Source organism: Phalacrocorax aristotelis, chromosome 2 (assembly GCF_949628215.1).
Source record: "Phalacrocorax aristotelis chromosome 2, bGulAri2.1, whole genome shotgun sequence".
In the NCBI taxonomy this organism is placed as follows: Eukaryota; Metazoa; Chordata; class Aves; order Suliformes; family Phalacrocoracidae; genus Phalacrocorax; species Phalacrocorax aristotelis.
This window is the reverse complement of record NC_134277.1, coordinates 127,910,278-127,930,432: the sequence shown is the minus strand read 5'-3', so window position 1 is coordinate 127,930,432 and position 20,155 is coordinate 127,910,278. Positions and strand designations below refer to the sequence as shown.

Genomic DNA, 20,155 nt, shown 5'->3' with positions numbered 1-20,155 from the left:
AAGAGGAGGAAAAGGTAAGCGTGTCTTCACCCAACATGCCCTCAGCCTTCAGTTATTCTCAGTTTTTAGAGTCAGATGTCATTCCTGTCTCCTTAGTCACCTTTGCTGGATTTTTCTTGCATTAGCCTGTCCAGCATCTCTTGAAGTCATGTGGCATCCACATATCCTTTGAGACAAGGACTTTCAGGTCTACAGTGCACTGCAGGAAGAGTGGCCTCCTTTGGTTTGTTCCAAACCTGATTCCTAGTAGCTTCGTTTGCTGTCTCATCCTTATACTAGTGACTAGCAACAGGTGCCACTAGTGACAGTGGCAAAGTATCAGCCCTGCACTCCTTTGTTTTTTCAGAGCAATAGTTCCCAGACTTCAGTGATTACAGCCCCACTGTTAACATCAAACCTGCAGAGAAGGGGTTTGCCATGAATTCTGGTTCAAAGGTTTGCTTCTGCTGGATCTAGATTTTAAACACACCATCAACACCTGGACTTCTGTGGGGGTCATGCCCCACTTAGAACTGCTATGGTTTCACAAGCCCAAGTTTTTTTATTGCTCCCCTGCCTGCAACCCCAGGATATAAAAAATATACAGACAGTTGTATTTTAAAGGCTGACTCCAGTTTTATTTAATTTGTCCCCATTTTTGTTTTATCTTTTGCTGCAGGGTGAAAATGAATGGTTTTTTTGGAACACCACTCCTATTGCATTCCCATAGCATCTCAGCATGTGCTGATAGTACACAAGTCCTGGAAAAGTATATAATATGAAGAAAATTACTATTTCTTCCACCCCTCCACACACTGGAACCCTTCCAAGGGTTTTAAAGGTAGTAAAAGTGCTAAATACCATCTGAGCTTTGCTTACTATAGATAGAAAATCTCCAAAGAGACAGTACCTTGAAGTTCAGGCAGAAATTATCTGAGAAAGGGCAGAACACCAAGAATGTGGGAGAAGTGGCAACAAAAGAAAAAGTGAAATGGCATGTTTTCTGATGTATTTAGCAAAGCGAACTGCTGCAAATATCCTTCCAGTACTACCTCCTGACAGGAAGCTTATCAATGTTTGATGTGTTGCTGTTGAGCTCATTTACATAATTCTGATGCCGAACAACAACCAAAAGAAAAAAAAAGATATGGCACATGGCACTAGCTGTTCTGCTTTATAAAACCTCCCGTCATGGCAGTGAACAATACTTCAGCTTGTAAAGATCTGCTGTGCATTAGCGATTAGAGAAATGCAGAAGGAAAAGTGACCTCATGACTGAAGGGGCAGAAAGGTAAGTAAAAAGGAAAAGATAAATCATTTTAAAGATGGTGGTTTGCTGCATTTAGCATGTACAAACAGTATTTTGAAATGTTTAAAGGATGTAAGATCTTCTTCACATGCGACAACATTTAAATGGCAAAGAAACCAGAAGCGTTCAAAGTCTTCACCAGTGTCACATCTTCCAAGGCTGTCCCTAATGGTCGTGGGTTTCTCAAAAGGAGGCAGTGTACACAAAAATCAACACATGTTTCATCTTTAGTGAAATGTTCCTGATGAGTTATTCCACATCTTCTTTTAGTGGTGCCAACCAGCCCAGATTCAAAGAGGTCTGCCCTGAAACCACAGCCTCCAGGGCCTCACCAGGGACCGCCAGAGAGAGGTGGCATGGAGTTGCTCTCTGGTCTTGGACCCAACCTCCCAAATATATAAAACAAGGGACACATCGAGTTTTGCCTGTGATTACTGAAGTCATGTTAGTAGTGCTGGTGACATATTTGGGGATTCACTGTGCTGAAGTTCTCGATCACTTGCCCCTGTTCATACCAGCGGCATGTATGCTTACTGGCTGGCCCAGGGCAATTCGCAGACAGCCAGTGTCTGAGATACTGCTGCTGGGGGAAAACTTCAGCCTGACAACTAACCACACGGAAGTACATTTAAGTTAGGTATTTATTTTCAACAATAAGCATGCCCAACAAAGCACTCTGCTGTTAAAAACAAATTTCTAGAATAACGTTCTGATATTATTATAGAATTTGTACTATGTAAAATTTCCAATTTAAAAAAAAAAATCATCAAAGAGGACTAATTTGCAAAACTCCTATAAAAATGCAAGATTATTTCCTGATTTTTTCTTTTGGCCTCAAAGAAAAGGAATGCACTACCACAAAGGGGATTTTTTCTTTTTCTTCCTATATACACACAGAGCTGGGCAATCCTTAGAGTTAGATACCAAATAAATTTACTCAAGCTAATAGCAGCATTCACTTATTTTGTTAGTTAATTTGCCTAGAATATCTTTGAAAAACAACCAACCTCAAAATGCTGTAAGCAGTCAAAGTAAAATACTTCAAATATTGACAAATTTTATCACAGATGACAGGAATTTGTTAGTAAGGTTATTTATTTGTTCTCTGGCAATACTGTTCAGGGATAAGTTATGTCTGGTACAGAGACAAATTTAAGTTATTTTCATTGTCTTTTAAGACAGTTCAAAAGGATTTTATTTGGCTTCCTTACTCAGCAAATTGGATAAGAGGTCTAGCCCTTTAAACGCTGTTGTTCCAGTTTTAGAGGAGAGAGGCTGTAAAACAGGGATGCTTCATTAAAATACCATAGCTGGACCTCTCCGAGGCACAGGAAAATAATATTCACTGAGTAAGTAACACATTATAAATTATAATTGAGATTCAGTTCTCCCAGGGAGAAGAGAAGGTAACTTGTCATTTGAAGTGTTGTGAGTTTCTGAGAGTGGACTAGGAGTTTAGAGGGTATAATGATATCATTAAGAAATGCCCTTGCAAAGCAAGCAAAATTATACTGTGCTGTTTCTTGAAAACCACAGGAACTCTTTATTGTTCTGTCAGCAGCAGTTCAAAGAGCTATGTGACCCCATTAACATTCACTCAGGCATGTATAACAAATTGGAGGGGGGAAATTTCTTGAATAGTTAATTATATTTGGTGTGTTTGAATACCTAAAACTGTTAGCCATGTGGGCTCAGCACCACAAAATGCACGCCTTGCACACCTGGTTTACCTCACAGCTTTATTTATCTTCTAATATTTAGAGGAGAAAGCAATATCAAAGGTAGAGAAAGAGCAGAGAGGTTGGGAAGTGCAAAAAGCTAGATAATGGCCAGCTGATTTGATGGCCGTGGCTGAACTGATCTAGTATTTGCAGTAGTTCTGCTTCGAGCAGAAATTGCTATTAGATGACCAGAAGACCCGCTGAACACACATATCCATGGCAGGGACTGGGTAGGAATATGTAGGGTGATACACTATAAGCTTAAGCTAGAATCTTGCAGAGAAACTGAGTTTCAGTTTCAACAAGAGGCAGCTCTTCAAACCAACCTATTCATTTATTTCTGTGTGAAAAGTTGTGGGCTTCTTCTAGAAAAGGTTGACTTTTTGTAAAAAAGCTTAATTGCAGAAATTCTGGTGCAGTATCTGAGTGGGACTGCAGCTTGCCTGTTTTCTGCTTCCTTAGTCCTTTGCCAGCCCAGTCGTCCCAGTGGCTCTTCTACACATGATGCCAAATGACTACAGGCAGTCTCCATGCTGTAGTGACCATTGACTCGACTTAAGGAAAGAGAGTGGCCAGCCACAGAACCTGAGGTTTGCCTGGTTGGTTTTGAGTGCTAATGTTCTCTTTTTAATAAAAAAATGTTTGGAATTTGTCTGAAAATATGGAGGATTAATTTTTTGCATAGTAAAATGATTAACTGTTTTTTTTCAGAGTGAGTAGCAGGTATTGTCTCCAATGTTAGCAGAAAGACCACTCACATTTCTTAATCAAGTCCAAAGCTTTATCTGTGCCAATTCACTAATTTCATCTACAGTACAGATTTGGAATCCTTATCTCTTTAGGACCGTACCCTCACAGCTTTCCGCACACATAGCAATAAGTTTGATAAATGATATCAAATTACATGATAAAGGAAAAGACCATCATAAGGAGGTTAATGTTGTCTGTGTTATACTGAGATGTTATTTCCTGATAAACTTTTAAATTCAGGTTCTCTGTATTTGTTAATGAAGCCAAATAAAGTTAGGATTGCCAGTGGGACTTTCCATGAAACTTCACACAGAAGTTAGAGGAAGACACTTTGTAGCTACTGCAGATGCCCATTCACGGGAGCATTCCCACCAACCCGCCAGAAACTGTCTCTTCCAGACACTGAGCACATGTGCTACTGAGGACACTTCCACTCATTCAAAGCTGCTTCTAAATTCCCTTGGAAAATAAAAGAATAAGTTTTACATTATCCTATAAGCCTAGGCAAGCTTGAGTTCTCTTTTCAGTTTATTAGAAGTTCTGCTTTTATTCTCTGTCATTTCTAAAAAGCGATCAGGTATTTTGCTGATCACATATATATTCATGCTTCTGTTTTTCTTCTGAAAAACTGTCAATTTGATGACATTCTAAATGTATCTGCTATTTGAAGAATATTTGCATTGTAATTGTATTTGTGTTAGCTATGCTTTTTCTTAGCTGCATTTTCATTGCATGCAGATTGGAGTCGATCAAAAAACCCTCTCTGAAATGCAAATATTTTTTTTATTACACTTTGGCCATACTTTACACTGGTTCTACAGCAAAGAGTCTGAAAGAGTGGGAGTGTGCTCAGAGTGAAAAGCAGAATGCGCATTCAAATGGTCTAATATGTATCTAGCAGACAGGGATGAAAAACACATCCTGAAAGAATTGTAGGAAGGTTTGAATTACAGGGCAGTACAGCTATTGGAGGAATTTCCACTGAAATGCTTTTTTACTCAGAAAAATGCCCATTTGTCAAAATTAAGGTTTAGCAGGGGGGCAAAGTGGTGGAGAGGAGGGGAAAAGCAAGTTGGGATTCTCAGTGAATTTTTCACATAATGTTTTCATCTTTCCTTGAAAGGTTGCGATGTTTGAGATGCTTCAGGTTGACATTTTTGTATCAAGGAACCACGGCTATTCAGGAATGCTTGTTTCAAGTGTTATGCTCAACACAGTTAGGAAGAGACATAAAAATATTTGAGAACAAAAATGAGTGTTTCAAGATGGCTAGACAAAAAGTTCTAACTGATGTGCAAAATTTCCAAGAAGTGCTCTGATGTTGAGGGACTTTTTCTACAAACCTGGAAAACTCTTATAATGTGGAAAATTACTTCCTGCCAAAGTGTAACACACGGAATTACATGCATTGCCTCTGTCAGGGCAATGGCGAAAGTCCCATTCACATCAGTTGGGACCTCACGTCAACGTTACTGAAAACATTGCGGTGTCTTTTGACCATATTGACCATACACATATTGACCATACTAATACGTATGACCATACAAAGTACTGAGGATTTTGTAAGTTGCTTTGTTTAGAGGGAGATAATAATAATAGATGAGGCTTTAAGGAGATATGTTACGTGTGGTAGGAAAGTCAAGCAACGTTTCTCAGAATGACTGTCTTTCTGCAGAACTTTAAGATGCTACTCTCTGCAGGTCTTTGTTAAAAGCTTGCACCAGAAATTATTACCTTGCCTAGACCAGCAGAGCATATAGTGTGAACACAAAGCCCTGGTGCAAGCCCTGTCTGCAGCTGTATGAGCTGAGCTGCTGGCTCCCGCATGGCAGTGGTCAGGGACCCATGACCAGTTCCACTGATGCAGCACATTCTTGAAGGCATGTGCTAAAAAGATACTGTGAGCCAGAGGTGTAAGGGGACAACTGGTCTTATACTGCCACAGCTGTTTTCCCAGGGAACATGGATTTTAGTCCTGCAGTTGTTAGTGAAGTTCCAGCATGGAGACTCTCTCCTAGAGAGAGCCAAGTCCTTAACTACATGTGCTCATGGGATAATCCATGCCACATAACAGGGTGTACAGTCATATCATCACTCCTCCTCTTGCTCTGACTTCCTCCATCTCCCTACCCACATGTACCTCCATCACCACCCCACAACTCAAACAAAATAGTACCTGTTCCACCTCTGTTGGCACATAGCTCTCACTGAAACGTCACTACTCCTGTGTCTTCCTGGTCTAGTCTTGTATGTGCAATCCGTTTTATATTTTTGCATAATTGCTTTATATATTTCTCACAGCAAGAAGGTATCTGTAGTACACACTCTCTTTGGGAAGCTTTCACTCAGTTTCCATGCTAAAAAGGGGAAGGGGTTGTAAAAGAAGTTAAATAGTTATTACAGATGCATCACTCTTGGAGTTCTACAAAATTAATGAGGACAGGGATAATATAAAGTAATGCAAGTACATTTGGGCACATTCACATTTTGTAAGAGGAAGAAAGGTTCAAGGTACATCATGAGCTACTTATGCATATGTTGGTGGGAAGGTGCAAGCATGACTGGTGTTAGCTCTAGCTGCTGTTTTACTGCCTACCAGTAAGAAACAGCTGCTTTCTGTTCTAACCAGACTTATTGCAATAAGAATTCCTGTTTCCCTGGCAGGGCTGAAAGAGTATTTTCTTCCTGTCTAACTCTTAAAATCAACTCAGTGAGACCTTTACTAAAATGTAATAACTGGCATAAAAAAAACCCACTTTCTACTTAACATATCCAGCCTCTCAGGCTGTCCGCATTGCAGCTTGTCCTTTACTCACAGCCAAAAGCCCCAAAACCTCCAACTGGCAAACATGGCTGTGCTGATCAATACTACTAAGCAGTTAATTCCAATTTTCAAGTGACAATTATGAGTCTACAGCCTACTATGCCTTTCTTTTTCCTTGTTCCAGTCAGCTCCCTAGAGATGGTAGGTACACAATAGCCTAGGCCTCCTCTTGCAGAGAGCAAAGTCTGTTTATCTACCTTTATTTTATATATAATGAGTCAATCCCTTTTCTTGTCTCCTAAAATTTCAAAGGCACTGTCACTGACAGCTCAGAGAGTACTCACTCTACTTATCACAACAGCTGTTGGCGACAGATAGCATGAGTGTTCCTGGAATGATTCAAACTGACCTTCTTTCAATGGATACTAAGTGCCCATCATTAGCTGTGACTTCATGTTCAGCAGTTCAACAAAGGTCTCTAACATGAAGCACATTTTAATAGTGAGGAAAAAAATAACTAGAGGACAGATTTGGAAACTTCTGAGACAGCATTTAATGGAAAAATAAGGTATACTTTTTATGTGCATATATTGGAAATGGTTTCCTCCAAATGTCTGTGTAAATGTGCAAACTTACATTTCATACAAATAGCGATTTGAAATCAAGAAAGATCTTTGGGAAAGTCCATTGCTTCTTACAGCCTCTACTAAACTGTGATCTGTAGCCTTTTTCCAGATGATGAATATCAATAGATCTTGAAGCTGTCTTTTTTCAGAAACAGTTAAATAATTCTTACTGGGAGGAGCTCTCTATTGTCTTCACAGACCAGATTTGCCCCGCTCTGTAGGTAAAACCATGTTTATTTAGCCAATCTTGTCTCTACAAACATAAGCTTGAGTTATTAGCAGGTCTTCTAAAGTTATTAGCAGGGACTCTAGTTTGGGAAGCTACGACATGCCTTTTGGACATGTCAACACACTATGTTTCTGATAGAGGAACATCCTGCTTTTATACTCTGATGAAATTGTCTGCCCTCTAGTAGGCCACTACTAAAGAAGTGGTTATCCATGCTTAAGAACCCAGCCTAAAACATTGCCTTTTCTTAAATTTCTCTTTCCTGATAAAGAAAATGACAAGGGTTTTGCACAAAATCCAGAATCTAGAGATCTCCTTAGTTTTTTACAAGCCTTTAAATCCTGGGCATAAAAAAAAAAAAATAAACCAGTAGGTCTCTTTCCAACAGCAGAGGAGCAAGAAGGACTGATTCCTAGCTGCCATAAATCAGCATTACCCTGCAGATGTGCACAGAGCCCCAGCCAGATATACTATGCCAGCAACTGGCCTCAGCTGTCTGCTGATTTTTGTCTTTGAAATTCTGAACCTGAAAGACTAAGGAACAACAGAACAAATGAATGAGCGACTTTTGAGTCTTCATTAAGTCTCCCAGAGATAAATACTAGCTGCTAAGGTTTTTTCACTTGTCCTTGTCCCAGCCAGTGTATACACATGTCTATATATAGTTTTACTTGCACAGCTTCTATTACTAAGGATTTAATCTGTTCTGCCTTCAGTAGGCAATGACAGATAGCTCTCTGTCTTTCTGTTATATGACCTGTTTTAAATACCTGATGAGACATAACAGCATCATCGGATATTTATAACATAGACAGACTTCTCCCTACACTACAGAATTCTACAGAAAGGCTGAGCTAGAACAAGCCTTTTCAGAGTGTTCTTCAGTGTGTTGTGATGTGGATTCTCACTTACTTTCAACTTTCAAGTAACCGCAGTATTATGTTCAGAAACACTGTAGAAAGACTAGCAGTATCTTAGAGTCACTATGTAAGGCATTTCATAGCCTACATCCTTCACATGACTGACTCATAAAGAGTTCAATGGGAAGTGCTAAGTCAAAGAGATCACGCCTGCCTCAGGTTTCAGAGTATAAATATGCTTAAACAAGGAAAGAAGAGTCAGTTCCTTGCTCCAGGGTCTGGGCTGGTGAAGGAAAGACCCAACTTGCAGGGCAAAGGGTTTGGCAAAGTCTCCAGATGCATGAGGACTGCCTGGGCTCTGCTCGGAATCCCCAGCCTGACCATATCAAAGATTCAGTCACACCTATTAACCCACGTCATGCTGATCTGAAATACTGTTCCATTATCTCAGCTTGATTTCAACTCTGAAAAAGCAAAAACTGATAACAATTAAGAAAGAAATCAAGTGCTTCTAAACCACTCATAATGAAATGGAGTGGTAAGTATTTTGATTTTCCAGATGAAAATTTTTGAAAGAAACATATTTCCAGAGTTTTGCAGAGAATTTTGGAAACATATTTCACTGTAATACTTCTATTTTGAAAAAACGGCATTGTTCAAGAAAAAAATAGCTTTCCATTGAAAACTTTTATCAGCTCTAAGGCTCGTATTTTTCACTAAGATTTGGAAAAAGAAATAAACAAATTACCCCTTTGTTATAATATTGGACTGCACTTTTTTCCTACAAGCTCTACATTCTAGTCTGCATTTTGAGCATATTTTATATTTTAGCTCTTCCTTCAGAAGCACAGCAGGAAAAATATTTGATTGTATAAGATAGCGTCAAGAGACAAGTAATCTGCCGCTATAATTTAACTGACATTAAGTTTCTCAATCCCACATAATTACAGTAGGAGGGAATTTCCAAAAAAAAATTAACTTTTAAAAATCTATTTTAACTAATTTAAATCTATTGCTCATATTAAAGATAAAAAAGCTTCACATAATTCTAAGCAGGCTGAGTTTTCCCTAAAGTGGTATTTCATTCCAGATTTCAAAGTGGGATAATAATGTCCAAATAAATCCAAATGTCCTCCAATAATGTCCAAATAAACATGTTAGCTTGATTATCTGACTTGATCTCAGCATTGGTGCTTAGAAAAAGCTTAAAAAACTTTCTAAGAAAACCTTATACAAGTTTTCTTTATTTGAAGAATTTTTTTCAGAATAATTTTATCAGTACCAATATCTGATTAAGATTTTCTTAAGTCAAGCATCATCGATTTCCTTTCATTACCCTCTCCTCCCAGAAATACCAGTTTCCAAATTCACTGGATGATGATAAGCTGAAGATAATTTTTTAAAAAAAGCAGCTTTAATGGATGTCCTAATTTGTTTTCACCAAAGCAATGGCAGGTGAGATCAGACCTTGTGCTGTTTTGAAAGTTTTGGAATATTTCTGGATGCTGTTGGAGACTTTGCTGCATTTCTGCTCACAGTACTAGCTGGGGGAATTTCTGAATAGCTATGCGCATATATGTGTGCAAACTGCAGTACATAGCTCTGGTGTTGGATAAGGCAGAAGCAAACACTGGTTCTCTGTACTCAGTGGTAGGAGCACTCTAAAATCAAGTCCCGTCTAGAGGCAAAGCAACTACATCCTCTGAGGAAAAGAACAACAAGCATTAAAAAGAAAAAGTCTGGGCTTCACTGGACACCCAGGCTATGGTCATTGTAACACTTCAGCCCTAATATCCGTGTTTATTAGAGGTCTTCAAATGCAGTGGTCAGTAGCAAACATCCTGCACAGTGACCATTTTTTACGTGCCTTATGTGCTTCATGACTGCAACATGAGTTTCTTACCTTTGCCATTAGACTCTGATGCTTTTAAACTGTTATGCAAAATGCCAAAAGGTCAGTCTCTGGTTAACTTAAGACACACTTAAATTATGCCTACCATCATAGGATAATTATAAGTTCAGCATTACACACAGAGAAGTGTAACTTCACAGACGAAGAGAACAGAGGGGAGAAATATGCTGTGAAGGGGGAAAGCTGTTCACATTAAAAGAATAACGATCAGAAGTCAAAACTCATCAAGTTATTGGCAAAAGAGATTGGTTTTATATACAACTCTTTCCCCACCTTTCTATCCAGATGACAATCTTCTCTTTAATGTGTTAAATATCAAAAGATCAGTAAGGTCTAGAAAGGAGTATGGCATGAGCTCAAAGCATGCAGTAGCAATTGCCTTGTGATAGAAGAGAAGAGCTCATTAAACAGGGATGGTTTAGGCACTAAAACCGCATTTGTCCCTGTGCTGCTGTGGTACGATGAGGATTGCCATACTGTACAAATACTTGTTTAGCGTCCAAACAACTGTTGTTTAAAGTGGAGTCATAAGGCTACTTTTAGGTCATTAAATAACTGAGGAACAGAGTAGGTGCCCTGTTGACTTATAATGAGCTGCCTTGCGTGATGCAATATATACAGAAATCCAAACAGTGCAAAGAGTAGTATTGAGCAAAATGTGTTTTCAACCATATGGTGATGTAATTCATACTTCATCTCCCTGAGCGTTTACAGATTTTACAGTATTTGGAACTGAGCATCCTGTATAATAGCAACAGCTCAGTCTATTAGGTTTGACTGTGTTGGTCTTGTAACACAGGATGAATCAACATATGGACCTGTGCAATGTTTGTTCTCTGCACTTAGTGATAATGCACTGCAGCAGCAATTTGAAGAAAAAAATAAACTGAATACAAATGCAAAAAAATGAACTGCCAATATATTAATTGGCTTAAAGCAATCTGAAAGTAAGAAAAAAATACCAAATGCATAAATTTAAATTGTTAAATACACTACTGTTTATTTTTTAGTAGGTCTATATTTTAGAAAGCGATGGTCTTAGATACTGAAGCAGATGAAAGCTTAACAAAGCTATGGAAAAATGGTTCAGCCATGGCATTAGAATTGCTATTACATACAGAGAGGCTAGAAGTTCCTGGCTTAGACACCAACAGGTGAACATATGGGTTCAATCTCACTAGAAATCATAAGAGAGAATTATTTTTCTTTGATCCACTTCACCAGACTTACATAGGGCTTAATATAACCCAAAATCTCTTCTTAGAAAGGAGGACTGGAATTGCCATGTAGTCTGCCTGTCTGAGCATCTGTACATGCGCAATGCCTTAGCTGTGAGAAATAACAAGGAACTAAAACAATCATGATTTTTTTCAGACATCACCATCTCATGAGAGCAGAACTTGACTTTTTCACTTTCAGTGACCTCCAGTGCAACTCATATTGTGACTCCTCTTTCTCTGTATGTAGGTCTTGCCTGCATTTCAATTACATTTTACATAAATTTTACATTAGGACAACACTAGGTCTTTTAAAATAATAATGGAATGAAGTCTTAATGAAGGTACTTCAACAGCATTGGTGATAGTGAAAAAAAACAAACCTAAAAAAACCCCACCAACACTGCTTCCTAAATATGTGCTTTATAAACATGAATTTCTTCCTTCTAAACCTGGTAAACTGGAGTACAGCATTCACAAATCCTATAAGTCATCAAGCCCACCAGTGGTTAGAAAAGTCTGGGACACATTATCCCAATTTGTACTTTTTAGAGAGAAAGTTATACTTCTACATATTGTGGAGAAGATGACAATAACGTGTCTTTAAATGAGAAATGAAATGTCCACCCACCAACAAGAAAGGCAGCCTCCTTAAACTGCCTGGCACAGGATGTCAGGTTAATGACACCATAAAACCATCTTTGATACTTCCAGGCTTTGATACTTCCAGACACATGTAGTTGCCAGCAACTGCAAATACACTGGGGGCTCCCTCCAGATGATGGGGATGTCAAAGAAGAGCCTGTGAACATGCATAGTAGGGGAAACTGGCTTTGAAAGGAATAATATTTTACTGCTCAAAGCTGGACATGCCGTAATGTGGGCATGTCCCCTCATTCGACACAGTAGGCAGACAACCTGGCAGTGCTGTGGCCAGAAATCAGATGGGATGAAGGCTGGGCTGGCCTCTTATTGGAGAGTTGGAGGTGCAAAATTCCAACAGGCACAAGGACACCTTGCTGGAATTTTATTTCCTTATGAGCATCACTTGGCTTTCTCTTCCCCCTGATGGGAGGGTTTTTTTGAACCACAGAATATTATCCTCTGAAGGAAGGTAGATGAAGCGATAGTATCAGCAGGAGAAGATAAGGTATTGTCCTAGGGACTAATTGCACAGCTTGACTTTCTAGTTTGTTAGAACAGATGAAAATTCCGCACAAAGGGGAACACAGTCTTAAAACCGCTGGCAGATTTTTGAATAATAACATAAAGATAATCACGATCTAATTGTAGACAATTTGTTAGTAAAAAAATTAGTTGAACAAATTGTTCTTTCTAGTATATGAGTTAAAGTTAAGATACACACACACCAGGGAAGATTATTCCTGAGGTATTTATGACTGCAAGATACCTGAAAAATACTAAAAATACAATGGGGAAACAATGACTTATAAAACCTCTCCTTTTGAATACAGAGCTACATGGAATGTGGTCCTTAGCAATCTGGTCTAAGGTTAAGTCAGCCCTGCTTTGAGCAGGAGGTTGGACAAGATGGTCTCCAGAGGTCCGTCCAACCCAAGTAGTGCTTGGATTCTGTCAAACACCCACAGTTAATAAGGTTGTGTCAGACTACCGCAAACTCAAAAATACATCTCAAATCTAACAACAGAGATGGGCTAAGACTCTAGTGGAAAGGACTGAAGTCCTCTCTGAACACCACCAGCTTATCCTCATCCTCAGGTTGTCCCATCGAGCCCCAGCTCCCTTGTCCTCACTTTCCACCTAACCCCATAACAGCATATGCTTTTAGCTTGCTTCTATTTATTTGCAAGCACCAAGTGGATGTGCAGCCTCTGAACAGTCTGAACCATAATATGACAGCAGCCTGTGTGACAAATTAGGGCAGTCAGAATGAGGGCATGACAGGGAGCCTGTCCTCCCTCTTCTTATTTCCCTCCGACACAAATGCACCCGCGTGAACACGACAGCACACTTCCATCTGCTAAGGGAACTGCTCTCTTCTCCTGCCACCCTTCCTCTGCATACAGATGGGCTTGCATGTGAACTGCACACTCCAGAAGGCAGACACTGCTGGATTTTAATCCCCCTGAATTCTCTGATGGATTAAACCTCAAACCTCTAACTGTCCTCCTTAATGCTGCAGTAAGTAACACATATTCTGGTTACACTAGTTTACAGCTGAAATAAAAGCGAAAGACAATCCAGATGAAATGTCTGAAAATCAATCTATGCTGTGACTGGATTGGACACTAAAGCATTCTGGATGATTTTCTCCCACCACCCTTCACCCTGCCCAGTGCCTGCTGAGGCAAAAATCACTGGCTGCAGCAACAGAAGTTGGAGGCACATGTATTACCCTCCACTTACCTGTAACCCTTCAATGGCCAGTTTGAGGATAGATGGCGTAAGCTTGGAGGCTTGCTTGAAGGAGAAGTTGCTCCAATCTATAATTAGAATGAAGCCATTTATCTGAAGCTCCTGATCTTCGATGAGCACTTCCAAGGACAGTAGGATAGCACGAAGGATATCTATGAAGGAGTTCCTAAAGCCAAAGCAGAAAAAAACCCCAAAATCAATGGTTGCAGTTATCTTCAGACCTCAAGATAGTCAGCTTTGCTGTGGATGGGGCATGAGCAAGGGACAGGGATTTATTCTGGAAGAATTCTTTAGAAAAGGAAGTTGTTTCAGAGGTGTCACTAAAGTGCTCCTGCTCCAAAAGTCACATTCCTCTGCTTGATGTGATAAGTCCTGCTCACTGACGGATAAAATAAACCCTGAATCAAATCTTTTCAAATCTTCTGGCATTCCTTACAATAGATTTTAGCTAAGCTACTTTGAGAAAATATTTCTCTGTGGTGAAATGAAACAGATTGAAGCTATCAGTTTAAATCCCTGCTCCTTTGGATATACTTCACCAGTTCTTTTTGTTTGTGCATTTTTTCCCCCTTCTTTTCTTTCTATTATGAAGAGAAAAATCAGAAATGGAAATAAATTGGTACGATATTAGTATGAGTGGTATGGTTACAACTAGGCTCCCTGGCTTCCTGCTTGAGTGGAGGGAGTGATCCAAGTCTTTGCACAATAAAATTTGACTGTTGCCTTATTTCTGTGAACAAAATGCAACATGAAAAATAGCTGAATCCATTCAAAATGGGAACTCTTTATTAATTAGCAGCTACCAATAGGCTGGCTGCAAGGCTTCCCTCGGCTCTGGGAGAATAATTAGAAACCTTGGAGGCCCTGAAGGAGGTAGCAAGTGACAGAGAAGAAAATGTTGAAGTGTTTTCTTTAATGTGAAACTCTGTACTGAGAAGCCTGGGCCACTTTCTACTTCCGTCTCATGCATTTTACAAAAGCTAGAGCTGGACACTTTAATGACTTTTTCCATATTTACACCTGAGTAAGCTGAATCAGGCCTTCTCGTCCTTCCCGTTAAGATGATTTGCAAACAACAGATTCTTTTAGAGAGCAACAAGCAAGGAAAGCTTTAGAGAGTACAGCTTAACCTTCTGCAAAATGAAATTGTAACATGGTGCTATGGCAGTGTGCCTTACCTCTGCATAATTCTTAAATTTTGATGAGGCCTGAGGTCTATTACAGGGAAGGCTCACACCATGTTCTCCCATGGAGATTTTAATTTAATCCTTTTCTGCTGTTTCCTTTAATTTAAAGCAAGTCATCTAAGCCTACAAGAGCGTTGTTTCAAATTCTGCCTGAAAGAAAAAACCTGTGTGCAGTCAAAACAAACTTCTCTACCATCAAGATCTCTACCCTGCAAGGATGCAACATGTGATAAATTTCTGTTACAAATAAATGGTGAAGTGTTTTCTTATTCTTTCTCTTTTCTTTCAGCAGGTTTCGAGTGGAAATATGCATTTCTTCTCTAAGATGTGGTCCCTTGAAAAAGCTGTTTCTAAACTATGCCTCTCTGCCTAGGCTAGAAGCCTCTCTGAAGTACAATTGCTAAGGCAACTTGCAATACTAGAGCTTGAAGATATTTAACTTTGTTGCTGCTGGGTACCAGGCCACCCCTCCCTCATTTGCAGTAATGGGACAACCTTGGTCTGTGCTAAACCTGTGCTTTACTTAGCAACGTAAGGTGAAGGCATACTGATTGGATTGGCAACTGACATTTATCTTCAGTCTAAATTTATTTTAAAAAACAAACTGTGTTATGGATATACTACCTACTGCCCAGCTGAAACAGGTGATTACTTTCATACATCAGCAACAAATTACAATATTTTCAGTGATGAAAAAAACAATTGCAGCCCTAAACCATATCTACGGATATGTACCTATGTATAACTTACCCTACATTACTCTACCCCAGCATCCCTATTCAAGGGCATCAGCCTTCCAGAAGAACTGCCCCACGGAAAGTCTCAGAGGTGTGCAGTGTCTCCAAAAGTGTCCTCACACACATGCCAATGTTCTCCACTCTCATGTTGGCATCAACACAAAATTCATTCATGGATGGGCTTTCTGACTAGACCGGGGAAGATGGATTGATCCAGAGCTTGATTTAACCCCACATTTTCAAATCTTTAACGGAAAACTTATTACTGAAGGTGTGAAAATAGGGCCACATTGCGATCAGAAAAGATCTGATCAGCCATTACTGATCAGCCTTTACTGATGCTATCTTTTCCAAAGGTTTCATCCTTTATTTTGGTGAAAAATTTTTCTTAACAGAAGATTCAAACTCATATTCATGATTCTGCTACCTCTGATGTTTTTAGAGGCTGTAAATCATTTCAGTAGGGCTGTATGGAAATGATGTGTACAACGCATATCTACAACCCACTTAAACTCTAAACGACAATGAAATATTTCATTTGATTGAACAAAATCTTCCTCTCAGACTCTACTGTTAAGAATTCCAATCTTTGTTTAGGTGTCTACATAAATTACCAGGTTATTAAGCAATTTCTCACCTGTACTTTCATCTACTTTCAGTACAGCTTACTTGCCTGGGAGATATGGCACCCAGTTTTCTTAGTGTTTAACTAATCTGGCTGTCCCCTGCCCAGATCCCTCCTGCCCCTCTACGTATTTGCAGTTTTAAGACATAGTGTAGGAAATAACTCAAAATGAACACAAAGACATTTTTCGGATGAGTACAAGGAGACATGAAAGCAGCAGACAAGTCCTCCAGGTGGGCTGTTTGCAGGCACACTGTGAATGCAGGGTCTGGACAGAAATCAGACAGAGTGCCACTTGAGGCTGAAGCCCTCTGCTCCCTAATCTTGAGGCTTTGAGACAAGCCATTCAGCTGTGTGACTGATTTGCATCCAAATCATTTTCTATGCATGAACACAGAACCACTTTCTATTAGTCCATCTCTTTTGTTCCTTTGCTTAATGTTCCCTTCCCTACTCCAACCTCCCTCCCCACCAGTTTAACCCTTTCACAAAAAAAAAGTGAAATAAATTGCTATTACACAAAGGGAAATGTGTAAGGTGCTGTAAGGATTCAGCATGGACCCTACTGAAGTGAGCCACTAATGAGTTACAAAAGATTTGCACAAGCCCCAGAAAGACAAAAAGGATGACGGAGGGAGAGTGCCTATCTGCCTTGGCTGAATGGAAAGGTACCACAAAAGAGGCTCTTCAAACATCCTTTGGAAAATGGGAAGTTAGCCCAACAGAAGCTAGTGGTAAGGAACAATAATGTAAAACAAAAATGAAGATGGTTTAGCTGAGGGATTTGGTGGAGAGATTAGCCAAAGGCATAACATGAAAATAAATAAGAGGAAATTACTTAATTATAAGAGGTGTAAGCAGGCTGTGAGAGAATCAAAAGGCTCAGTGGAGTACCAGGGTGCAATGGGAACAATTAAGGGGGATAAAGACATTGCAGAGAAATTAAATGATCTATTTGCATGTCTCTGCCACCAGTCATTCTGAAGAGATACATGGATAATAAAGCTGAGGGACTGTTGGAAAATAAGAGGTCAGATAAGACACACTGCAAGAAAGTGGTATATTTTGGAAAAGATAGCGTCAGTAAAGGCTTTTGGCATTACTGTCTCTGAACACTTAAGCAAAGGCTCTCTTTTAGGCATGATAGAGAAATTAATTGGATTATTCAGATGGTTAAAAGTATGAATGTACAGAAGTACTGGCAGCTGAAACTATTAAGATTGTCTGCTAGTAAGCAAAAACAAACTGTCACTAAAAATCCTGACTGTCCCACAAGACAGCAGGCTAACAAAGTTTGGACCAGTGTCGTTATCCTGGCAGTTGCAGCAACTCAGCTTAACATCCCTAAATTAGTATACAGTAACAGCCCCTCTCCTGTAAAAGGCGGTGCAGTTAAATAAAGATAAGAGGAATTCCTTTACTTATTAAAAAAACAGCTCGGGATACCAAATCAATGAATTTATCACCTTTGAAATATAACAGAGAAGTGAACTTGCAATGCCATCATATTTAACATAAGCTAACAAAAGACTGAGAAATATAAGCAGGTCTTATGAGGAGAGGTTGAGGGAACTGGGCAGAACTAAGGAAGACTATAAAGCCCTGGGAAAGCAAGTGAAAAATATTGGTGCCCAGGTTATCTTCTCCTCCGTACTACGTGTTGGAGCATAATGGGCGACTAGAAATAGGCAAATAATACAAATCAACTCCTGGTTACGTGGCTGGTGTCAATGTGAGGGTTTTGGCTTTTATGACAATGGGATGTTCTTCAACAATCATAGGCTGCTAGGGAGGGATGGACTCCACCTGTCTGGAAGGGGAAGGGAATCTTTGGCAGCAGGCTGGCAAACTTGGTGAGGAGGGCTTTAAACTGAGGAACTTGGGGGGAGGGGGACAAACTGGCAATGCTAATGCCATCACAATGGGGGAATAAGGCAGGACAACCTGAGCAGTGATAAAGGCACCATAGCGGCCTCTTGAGATGGCAATCAGACGACCAACCACCTCAAGGGTATGCATGGCTATAGTGGGTCCTCATACACCCCTCTGGGAAACCTGTATGCTCAAGCACCTTTCTGAAATGCCTGTACGCCAACGCACGCAGCATGGGGAATAAACAGGAGGAACTACAGGTCTGCGTGCAGTCACAGGGCCATGATCTCACTGCAATCACAGAGACATGGTGGGATAGCTTATATGACTGGAATGTGGTCATGGATGGCTACAGGCTTTTCAGGAAAGACAGACCAGCAAGGCAAGGTGGGGGAGTTGCTCTTTATGTGAGGGAGCAACTGGAATGCATCGAGCTCTGCCTTGGAGTGGAAGGAGAACAGGTTGAGAGCTTGTATGTAAAAAATTAAGGGACAGCAAAATATGGGTGACACTGTTGTGGGCGTTTGCTACAGGCCACCTGATCAAGAAAAGGAAGCTGATGAAGCCTTCTACAGACAGCTGGAAGTAGCCTCACAATCGCAGGCCCTGGTCCTCATAGGGGACCATGATATTTATACCACCCTGATATTTGCTGGAAAAGCAACACAGCGAGCCATGCATGATCCAGAAGGTTCCTGCAGAGCATCGAGGGCGACTTTTTGATGTAGGTGGTGGAGGAGCCAAAAAGGCGAGATGTGCTGCTTGGCCTCATCATAACAAACAAGGAAGGGCTGGTTGAGGATGTGAGAGTTGGGGATAGCCTTGGCTGCAGTGACCATGAGATGGTCGAGTTTAGGATACTGCATGGTAGAAGCAGGGCAACAAGTTGGATTACAACCTTGGACTTCAAGAGGGCCAACTTTGGCCTATTCAAAGACCCACTAGGAGGAATCCCATGGGCTAGGGCTCTAAAAGGCAGGGGAGTCCAAGAAAGCTGGATAGTATTCAAGGACAACTTCCTCTGAGCTCAAGATCAGTGCATCCCTAAGAGGAAGAAGTCAGGCAGAGGAGCCAGGAGACCTGCATGAATAAGCAAAGAGCTTCTAGAGAAACTTAAATGGAAGAGGGAGGTTCACAGTATGTGGAAAAAGGGACTGGCCACTTGGGAGGAATGTTTTCAGGGTATGCAGAGATGCGACGAGGAAGGCCAAGGTCCACTTGGAATTAAATCTGGCAATGCACATCAAAGATAACAAGAAGGGCTTCTTTAAATACATCAGCAGTAAAAGGAAGACTGGGGATACAGTGGGCCCACTGCTGAACAGGGAAGGGGCCCTCGTGATGCAGGATGCAGAGAAGGCAGAGTTACTGGATGCCTTTTTTGCCTCAGTCTTTATTGCTAAGGCTGGCCCTCAGGCATCTCAGCCCCCAGAAGAGAGAAAAAAAATCTGGACAAAGGAAGACTTACTATTGGTTGAGAAGGACTGGGTCAGAGATCAGCTATGCAAACTGGATCCTTGCAAATCCATGGGCCCCGATGGGATGCTGGCGGATGTTCTTGCTGAGCCACTGCCCATCATCTTTGAAAGGTTGTGGAGGACAGGAGAGGTGCCCGAGGACTGGAGGAAAGCAAATGTCACTCCAATCTTCAAAAAGGGCAAGAAGGAGGACCTGGAAAACTATAAGCCAGTCAGCCTCACCTCCGTCCCTGGAAAGGTGATGGAGCAGTTCATCCTGGAGGTCATCTCCAGGCATGTAGAGGACAAGAAGATTATCAGAAACGGTCAACATGGATTCACCAAGGGAAGATCATGCTTGACCAACCTGATAGCCTTCTATGATTGTGAGACTGGATGGGTCAACAAAGGGAGAGCAGTGGATGTTGTCTGTCTTGACTTCAGTAAGGTGTTCGACACTGTCTCCCATAGCATCCTTATGGGCAAGCTAAGGAAGTGTGGGTTAGATGAGTG

At 40.5% G+C, this 20,155-nt stretch overlaps 1 protein-coding gene across 1 annotated transcript in view; it reads right to left on the bottom strand.

Annotated features, from left to right (window-relative positions):
* The window catches only part of CLVS1 (clavesin 1), a 99,986-nt gene that overhangs the window by 54,378 nt on the left and 25,453 nt on the right, over positions 1–20,155 (bottom strand). The window contains exon 2 of the mRNA XM_075085110.1: positions 13,756–13,930. Coding sequence (XP_074941211.1) covers positions 13,756–13,930 — 175 coding nt within the window. The remainder of the gene's footprint in view (positions 1–13,755; positions 13,931–20,155) is intronic.